The sequence below is a fragment of the Nannospalax galili genome, unplaced genomic scaffold, assembly GCF_000622305.1.
Source record: "Nannospalax galili isolate Female #2095 unplaced genomic scaffold, S.galili_v1.0 scaffold936, whole genome shotgun sequence".
Classification (NCBI taxonomy): Eukaryota; Metazoa; Chordata; class Mammalia; order Rodentia; family Spalacidae; genus Nannospalax; species Nannospalax galili.
Window position 1 is genome coordinate 737,208 of NW_008337142.1, and position 8,729 is coordinate 745,936.

General features: G+C 42.4%; 1 protein-coding gene across 4 annotated transcripts; it reads right to left on the reverse strand.

The window, feature by feature from the left end:
* Positions 1-408: 408 nt before the first annotated feature.
* LOC103733394 (protein FAM111A-like) lies at positions 409-7,786 on the reverse strand. 4 transcript variants are annotated; one of them, XM_017797907.2, is made up of 3 exons: positions 7,667-7,786; positions 6,723-6,859; positions 409-3,861 (listed from the first exon to the last, which is right to left on the reverse strand). In XM_017797907.2, exon 3 carries the CDS (start codon positions 3,809-3,811, stop codon positions 2,117-2,119), a length of 1,695 nt encoding a protein of 564 aa, XP_017653396.1. In that variant the 5' UTR covers positions 3,812-3,861; positions 6,723-6,859; positions 7,667-7,786; the 3' UTR covers positions 409-2,116. The 4 variants fall into 4 exon arrangements, with proteins under 4 accessions (XP_017653396.1, XP_008830427.1, XP_029419007.1 ...); XM_008832205.3 differs by having other exon boundaries at positions 6,723-6,862; positions 7,667-7,747; XM_029563147.1 differs by having other exon boundaries at positions 6,723-6,825; positions 7,667-7,740.
* Between the last annotated feature and the right edge of the window lie 943 nt (positions 7,787-8,729).

Genomic DNA, 8,729 nt, shown 5'->3' on the forward strand with positions numbered 1-8,729 from the left:
GCAACTCAATTCTCTCTTTTTGTCATAAACAAATTGGAACTAAAATTCTTCCTCATATGCCTAACAACTTTATGGTAAGAATAAACAAAAACAAAATTATTTTATAAACTTTAAAGCACTATACAGACTGCTATGACTGATTGCCTATCTATCATCTATCTATCTATCTCTCTATCTATCTATCTAATCATCTATCATCATCTATCTATCATCTATTAATCATCTATCATGTATCTATTAATCTATCATCTATCAATCATCTATCGATCTATCAATATCTATCTCTATCTATGTATATGCATATATGTGTTATGTGAGAATTTATCTGGGGAGACATCAACAAACATCTACTCACCCCAAACAGGACACTGAAGACAAACCAAAGAAACAGTTCCAGTAAAATCCAACTTGGTGATCTAATAAGTTTATTGGGGTTACTTAGAAGAATATGGATAAGGGCTGACTTACAGGAGTATGGATGAATTAAAGTTATCAGCATCTCTGAAAAGCCCATGCCAATCACAAAGCTGCAACTGGGCGCTCTCTGCAATCTTGTGGGCAAGGATCCTCTAGGCAGTTTGATGGGTTGGAGAATCCCTCTCTCTGGCCTTCCTTTACTACTTCCAGAAGCCTGGAGAGGGGCCTCATGAATCTTGTCAGTTTCAACTTCCCAGAACTTGCAAGTTTATTTACTTCTTGAATTTCAGGAGCCTCCTTCCTTCCTCCAGGAGGGAATCTTTCAATTTGGAAGAAAATCCTACACATAGCACACCACCCCTTTCCATCAGCTCTCACATTCTTTACGCCTCCCCCCTTCCACAATTTTCCCTGGGCCTTGGAAGGGGTAATGCAGATGGCTGATTATTTTCCTCCACCTGTGGCTGAGTATTGGGCCTCTACTTCACAGCAGCAGTCATTTAGTCTCAGAGGCTTGATCAGTTATGAGTCTCTGTAGCACCTTCCATTGCAAAACAGAAGCTTCCTTCCCCAAGCAATTGAGGCTTGCAGCAACAGAGATCTAAAGGCATAGGCAAATATATTTAGAAGGCAGTCTGAAAGACATCACATTCATTCCACAAAACCATAGCAGTCGCTTCTTCCCTGGTGCCTATGACTTCAACTTCAGGCTTTGGACCTGACTACTTTAGTAGGCTTAAATCCCATTCTGTGGATAAGGCCTTAGACCTAATCAGAAAGTAGTTAGCTACATCTATGACAATAGTGCCACTGTTGCACCAGTGGGCACATTCTGCCTAGCATGTTGGGACTGTAGTATATGAGGTCCATAGCTGAGCAGGACTATTGGTGACACTCTGCCCCACCCCCTAATAGCCTGCATAATGCCTTTCAACACTATGAGAATCAACCAGGAGGGAACATCTGGCTCAGTCCCAGTTTTGATTCTCAATTTCTTACAACTGAGATGTGTGATGTCTTCAGCAATAGAGTCTTACCATCTAGTTCTGGCATACAACTAAGAGCAGAGGCAATGGTCTTAACATACTGTGGGATTTCAGAGGCCTCCCTGGTAAAAACTCACAGAGGACAGCCCACCTCCAGTACTGGCATTATAACTAAACTCCATTAACTGCTGTCTTTACTGATCTTTCAAATAGTTTTATAAGTCTATAAGACACTTAAAGGTTAACATTATCTATGAAAACCTTAGCAGAGGATGCACAGGGCAAGGAAAGGCCCACTATTGTCTCTTCCAAGCAAGGGCCAGATGGTCTTGGTCAGCTCAGCAGATACTGAAAAAGAAACATTAGCAAGATCCAGTGCAGTATGAGAAGATGTCATCACTTCCTTCCATTTTTTCATCAAAAACATAATGCTTAGTGGTAGTCAGGTGCTTTACCAGGTGAAAGCACTTGACCTGAGTTCCCTACCTGGAACCTAAATGACAGAAGGAGAGAACAGAATCCCACAAGTTGTTCTTTGACCACAACATGTCTATTGTGGCATGTGTCCCTGTCCCTCACCCCTACACACACAAAATGAAGAAAAAACAATTAAAAAACATAAAGGAGTGTTCTGAAAGTTAGTGTATCATTGCCAACAGAATGGTACAGTGCCTTTAAAGAGAGAAAACAGATGGAATTTTGTTCAGTTTTCACTACTCCAGACTATGCATTTCTACATCCTGCTGCTGTGCACAAACTTCATTATACCATATTTCATGCTTCTGCTTAATATCATTGAGGATGCGTTCCATCCTCAAACCAAGCTCAATGATGCTAGAAACTCCATGTTGGTCCTCACAACTGAAGCCAACAGTGTGCATGGCGACCAATGAACCTTCACAATCAAACACAGGGGATCCCGAAGACCCACAATAGAAAGCATTACTGGTAATGCCATCAGGGTTCCTGGTTGTTTTCTGGAAACTTCTTTGAGTGTACAGACGGATATACTGCTCAGGATCACTGCGATCCATTGCTTCTCCTCCCTGAACACATTCCTGATTTTCCCTTTTTTGTATACTTTGAAAAACCACAGTACAAGCATCAATAATCCTAGGTTTTCCATCTGGATGGCTAATCATATACATCAAGTCACTAGGGAGCCTAGGAACTGTTTCATTATATAGTCCGGGAGGTACCTGTTGTCCATTTTCCTTCAGTTTCAGGACAGCATAGTCAAGAGTTCCATCACCTACCTCAAGCCAAGGTTCAACAAGAAAAAAAATGTCCAATTCTTCATAATCTTCATAATCAAATGTCACCTTTACACTCTGGCTAATTACATCAGTGTGTTCACGTGGCTCTCTGCCTATTCCCACAATGTCATTTAATACATGCCAGCAAGTAAAAATGTACAGTCCTCTAAATACAAAGCATGTGGCCCCACCTGTCTTGCCGTTACTGTTCCAGGATATGTACCCAACAGACTCAAGGGACTGTGAAAGAAATTTCACTCTTTTACCTGGCGTAGAGTTTTTTGTTAGTTCCTTGAATGCCCTCCTATGTGCTTTAAATAAGGACTTTCTCAGTTTTTTAGTTTCTTCCTTTATGTTCCTTCTAACTTTTTCACATTCTTCTTTCAACCCTTTGCAGTACTTTTCCATAATGTCTTCTTTTAGCACATGTAAGTTTATTTCCTCTAACTTAGAATTCCGAGAGGCTCTTGCTGCCCCTGGGCTCTTTCTTATCTCAACCTCAACCTGAAAGAGCTTGCCCTCTAACTTGTCAATAGGCTGGGTGTTTTCTATGATGTAGCCCTGGTCAGTAAGGAGTTTCCAGGGGTCATTCTCTACAAAGGAAAGAAACCTGCCATCTTTCCTCAGAGTGTCCTTGATGGTCTCTCCTTTGAAGCCATACACACAGAGTTTGTACTCTTCTTTGTCAAGTTCCTTGCACCTTACAATCCTTTTCTTCCTCTTCCCAAATGCATTAATGTAAAATATGACACAGTCATCAGATGACTGGTCCTGCCATCCAAACACTAGGTTATCTTCTTCCTGCTCACTTTCAGTTTTGGAAAATGTAATTACCACTCGGCTGCTTTCTGGAAAACAACTGAGAGGCGTGCCAAGGTGTATGTACCCTTCAATTCCTTCTGTGCCACACACCAGCATTTTTTTGCCTTGATGACTTTTTATCTCTTCTTTGACAGCGTTAAGAGTTTTTAGTCCTGCATATAAGCTATCTGTCTCCCTATGAGTGAGCACATACGTCTTCTGGTGTACGCCCAATGTAATGATGATTGTTTTCCTTGGGACAGTGGTCTGATCTTGCCTAGTTTTCTTATGGGAACAGAATCTTTGTTCCTGGGTGTTGGTTACATCACGTGGTCTTTTTTGAGATTCCATTTTCACAAGAAGGTAGTGTGATGGTTCTGCTTCTGCTCTTCTTTACAGACCTGAAAAGAAATGTTAAAGACTTTAAATCTCTGACTGTAACACTCATCCTTTGTTTTCCTTTCTACTATGTAATTCACAGAACACCTGTGGGAAATTCAGAACCAATCTCAAAAATCAATGGATAGATATGTCACCGTTTAACCTGGGATCCCAAATATAAGCTCAGCTTCCTATGATATCTGTCAGATAAGTTCTTCAATTACACACAAGCCCATTGTCCCAACATAGAGTAAAGGAAAACAACTGCTATCTAGACTTTTCACTATCTACTAGCTTCCATACAGAATATTGTTGGTATATTATTTACAGTAATATATTATTTTATCTTTCTCAAATATAGTAATGCATTGCATTCACATTTTTATTCAATTGTTCATTTATTTATAGTTTTTAATTTGAGAAGGATCTCATTATATGTAGCTAAAACTGCCCTAAATTGCAGTATGTAGCCCAGGCTGGCCTCAAACACAATTTCCATGCCTGTCTCTCCCTGTTGGGGTTCCAGAAATGCACCTCCATGTCCACCTTCAATAATTGTATGTTTTAAACCCCTGAATTTAGTAAGGATATGCTGCTGTGATTTAATCCTTTATCTTTTTTTTTTCTTTTTACAGAGTTATGTCTATGGTGTCTGCCTGTGTATGAGTGTTTACCTCTGTGTGGGCCCATGTGTATGCATGTACATGTGGAGACAAGAGGTTGATGTCGAGTATCTTTGCTAATCATTCTCCACTTTATATATTGAGCTAGAATCTCACACTTCAAAACAGAAATGCTGATTCGATTTATCTAGGTAGTCTGGTCGATCCTAGGATCCCCTAACTCTTCCTCCCTTATGCTGGGAATACAAGCAGGCCAGCACATCCACCCCTCTTTTACATGGGTCCTGTCTGAAAAAAAGAAGCAAGGGTTCTAAGTGAGATAATGATCTCATAAGCACATGTGCCATATCAGTGTTAGTGCTAATGAGACTGTCTGGGCTCAGCTAACAGGTTGTCAAATACTGGCTCCATGAGCTTAGTTGCAAATTAATTAATTGTTTCTACTATCTTTGTTTCACTGCAGAAATCAGCCTTAACTGTTCTAAAGATCAAAATGTCCACAAGGCAGATGAAGTGTTTAAGATAATGATCCACATGTAAACATTACTGCTAGGGCTACTACCAATACCAACACCGAGGCATGGGGACACTAAGATAAAACAGGACCTGGGTAAACAAATGACTAATTGAGGAACGGGGCTATGATCTAAAGTTTCCAAGGGCAGAAATGTGTTCCTCAACCGATAAGAAAACTTGAGGTTCCTGGTGTCTGCTGATGCTTCCTCGTACGGATAGAAAAAAGAAAAATAAAGTGAACAGAAAGAAAAAGTAATGTGTAGCTCACTGGCCTGTACATTGAGTACTTCCAGTAGAAGGGACCAACATATTAAGAAGGACCCCTGGCCTCTCTATACTTCCTCTCCCCACCCTACATGGCTTCTAGTATCCAGACTTAACCATGTGATGCCAAGACATGACATAGCTGTAATATTCCTAGACACAGTTAAAGCCAGGATTCCACTGACCTAATGCGCTTGCAGTGAAGTATTAAGCACCACAATCCAGAGTCCCCTCACCAGCCCACCCGACAGTTCTGGAATCTTTCTCACCCCCTTGTTCTCTCTGTCACACCGTTTCCCTCCTCTTTATTGCTGCCCCTCTCCCCTACTTCTTGCTCTCCCCACCTCATCCTCCCTCCTTCCTCTCCACTTCTGACCTCACAGTCTCTTGCCTGTTTGACAACTGGGTATTCTTGCTTCTGCTTTTTCTCAGGCAGGCATTTCAGACCCAAGGATCCCAGCAGATCTAAGCTCCATGCTTAGCCCACCACCTTGCTCCCTCTAGTACCCAGTGGGAAAAGCAGCAGCCACTGAAAACAAACTTGGCTGTCCAGGTCCTCCAGATGGGGGACACTTCTGAATTAGTCCTCAAGACCCTCCATTCATTTAGTTCAAAGACTCCAGGAAGGACAAGCCTCAGCCATTGGTGGAGGACCTGACAACCCTACCAGCTCACTGAACCAGTGTGACTTTCTCACAGCCAGAACAAGTTGTGCCTCTCTCCAGCCCCAGACTCAAGTCTGTTCTTACCGAAGGAAGTGTCATCAATCCTCCAGTCACAGTGAGTACAGTTAAAACAGTGTGGCCACTTTAGAGGGGATTGCCATAAAGGACACACTGACAGGGAGTGTGAAAGGAAGCTTACACCCTCAGGAAGTTACTGAGTCTCTGGGGTATTTTTGATTCATTCCATTTCACTCTCTCTATATTTTTTGCTAGTGTGCAAAGCAATGGGTTTCATGATGGCATCCAATTGACTGTTTTCTCACAGTTGCAAACATGGCAACTCTACCAACTCTTCTCTACCAACACACCTCACTCCACCTCAGTTTCTGTAAGTTCTTTGCTCTTTGGACAATAACAAAAACAGAAAAATGATAGCCTCAGGTATCTCCACCATGGAGTATCACACCCCATTTTCATTTCAGACAGTCTGGCTAGTCTAAAACAAAACATGAAGTTCATCACAGAGAAGGTGGTGATTGACACCTGAGAGTCCATGTTTGTTCTTGATGAATTTGTTTTACACACATACAAAACGAACAAACCAACAAATATAGTGACAGAGACAAATCACAGTGTTGCTGATAAAAGGAACAGTTTATTTTTTTGCCAAGCATAAAAGCTTTTCCAAATCTTGATTGTAAACTCAGAAAGATTCTTTAAAAGGCATCCTCGCCTCTAGAAAGAAAATAAACTCCATACCTGTGAAGCACACAAACAAGAAATTCAAACTAAAGAACAAAACATCTTCCTCACCTCTGAGGACCAAGGCAGCCAGGATCTCAGAGGAGTACACTGGTTCTCACTCGAGGACGCTGTTGCATCAACCTTTCATATTGATAAAGTCAAGGGTTGGCTCCTGAAAATTTGTTGATGTGATAAAACTCAGCTTACTGCTATTGGAGAAAGGAGGAAAATCATTTGACAGAAATTTGACATTGCTGGGTAAAGAGCAAGGTTGTACAAGGACAAAAGGCAGCACTTTGAGATTATGAAGTCTGGCCTAAGTCGGTCTTTTAATTGGAAGATTGGGAAACAAATGATATATCCAATCTAGGATTTTGAGGCCAGGGTTCAAAAAAATCCTGAGATGTAAACTGTTCTTTAGTATATTTTATGAAGAGTGGCTGGTCATGGAAGAAGCCACGGGAGTAGTTAACAAAGTCGACCGCAACTTTCTGTTCCCCAGCACAGGTTTTCTGCCATTACAGTTATGTGGAACGGAATGGTGGTCAGTTATGCAGGACAGGAGAACCTCACTCTGCTAACTGCTGTACAAGCCGGAGGAAAAAAAAAAATCAGTATCTGCTCAGTGCCTTGCTCAGTGCCTTTTCACTCAGGAAAGAAGCGACTCAAGAAAACACATTCGTGCGTGTTTGCTGCATTCAAACACCGAGTAGAGTAGGTCATTTTAAGAGATATTCCCATAAAGTGAGCAACCGGATGCAGATATCAGTTCCTAAACTTAGAGTGCCATCTCTCCTGAGCACTGAAAAAAGAGAGCTGTGCCCCTTGGCTCCGGTTCTACCATGAGCACTGGGAAGCGCACCCTCCCCAGCCCGGCTTCCAGAACATGGCCGGCAGGTCCACAGACCTTTCCCACCCAGTCCCCACTAGTTTGAGGTTTTTGTGCACCGTTTTCCTGCCAAGACATCCTCCGTAAACTCCAGGTCGTCCCCAGAACTAAGGGAGTAGCCCACCTGGGAGGAGCGTCTCTTCCAAGCCCCAGTGCTGCTCTCCTCCGATGCCGCGCGTGTCCTCCAGGTGTACAGGATTCCCGCTAGTGAAAGAAAACCGCGGAACCTGACTCATGGTTGCCGCCTTCCAAGGGGCGGAGAGGTCGTTTATTGGTCTTTTCCAGACAGCTGTCCACAAGAAGGAAGTCTATTGGCCGCCCTATGGCCAGTCGGAAATGGCGGGGAAAGATGTCTTGGGGCTTCTGTTCAGGCCCCTAGCTTCTCGTCCAGGCTGCTCACTGAGTCAACGTCATTTTTTTTCTATTCTGGGACATTGTAACATGCCCCAGTGCACGTGTGCGCCGGTGCAAATTCCACTGGGCGGGGCTGGAGAAGGCCTGGAACAGAGGAAATTTGCTGGCACTGGTGCAGGGTTACCTTCCTGCAGGAGTCCAGCTCCAGCTGAGTCCGGGGACTGAAGGGGTGAAGGTAACTGCGGAGGTAGAAATGGCTATACCAGAAACCACAATTGCAGTTCTAGTAAAGGCTGTTGACTGACCCCCCCTGGGGGGAGGTCAGTCCGAATATCTTCTTTCTTTTTCTATATCTGTCTCTACTTCTCAAAAAACAGCCTTGTACAACCTTTATTTTTAATTAGAAAGCTTACAATAGCAGTAAAGCATCAGACTATAAATCAAACCATGAATTTGCACACTATTTCTCAGTCAATTGCAGTTCTAGTAAAGGCTGTTGACTGACCCCCCCTGGGGGGAGGTCAGTCCGAATATCTTCTTTCTTTTTCTATATCTGTCTCTACTTCTCAAAAAACAGCCTTGTACAACCTTTATTTTTAATTAGAAAGCTTACAATAGCAGTAAAGCATCAGACTATAAATCAAACCATGAATTTGCACACTATTTCTCAGTGTACAATAATTTTCAATAATCACAGTAAAAGGAAAGTACAAAGTTCAATGATTAACCTTTTCTTAACATAGCCAAGCAACGTCTTTATTGTTTTCTTTATAGCCTTGCAGTTTCTGTTCTACCATAGACATGTTTCATGTCCCATATCAATGCTCCAATGT

What these genes read in the sequence shown, in the direction of transcription:
- LOC103733394 (XM_017797907.2), bottom strand. Translation starts at nt 3,811, where the DNA reads ATGGAATCTCAAAAAAGACCACGTGATGTAACCAACACCCAGGAACAA.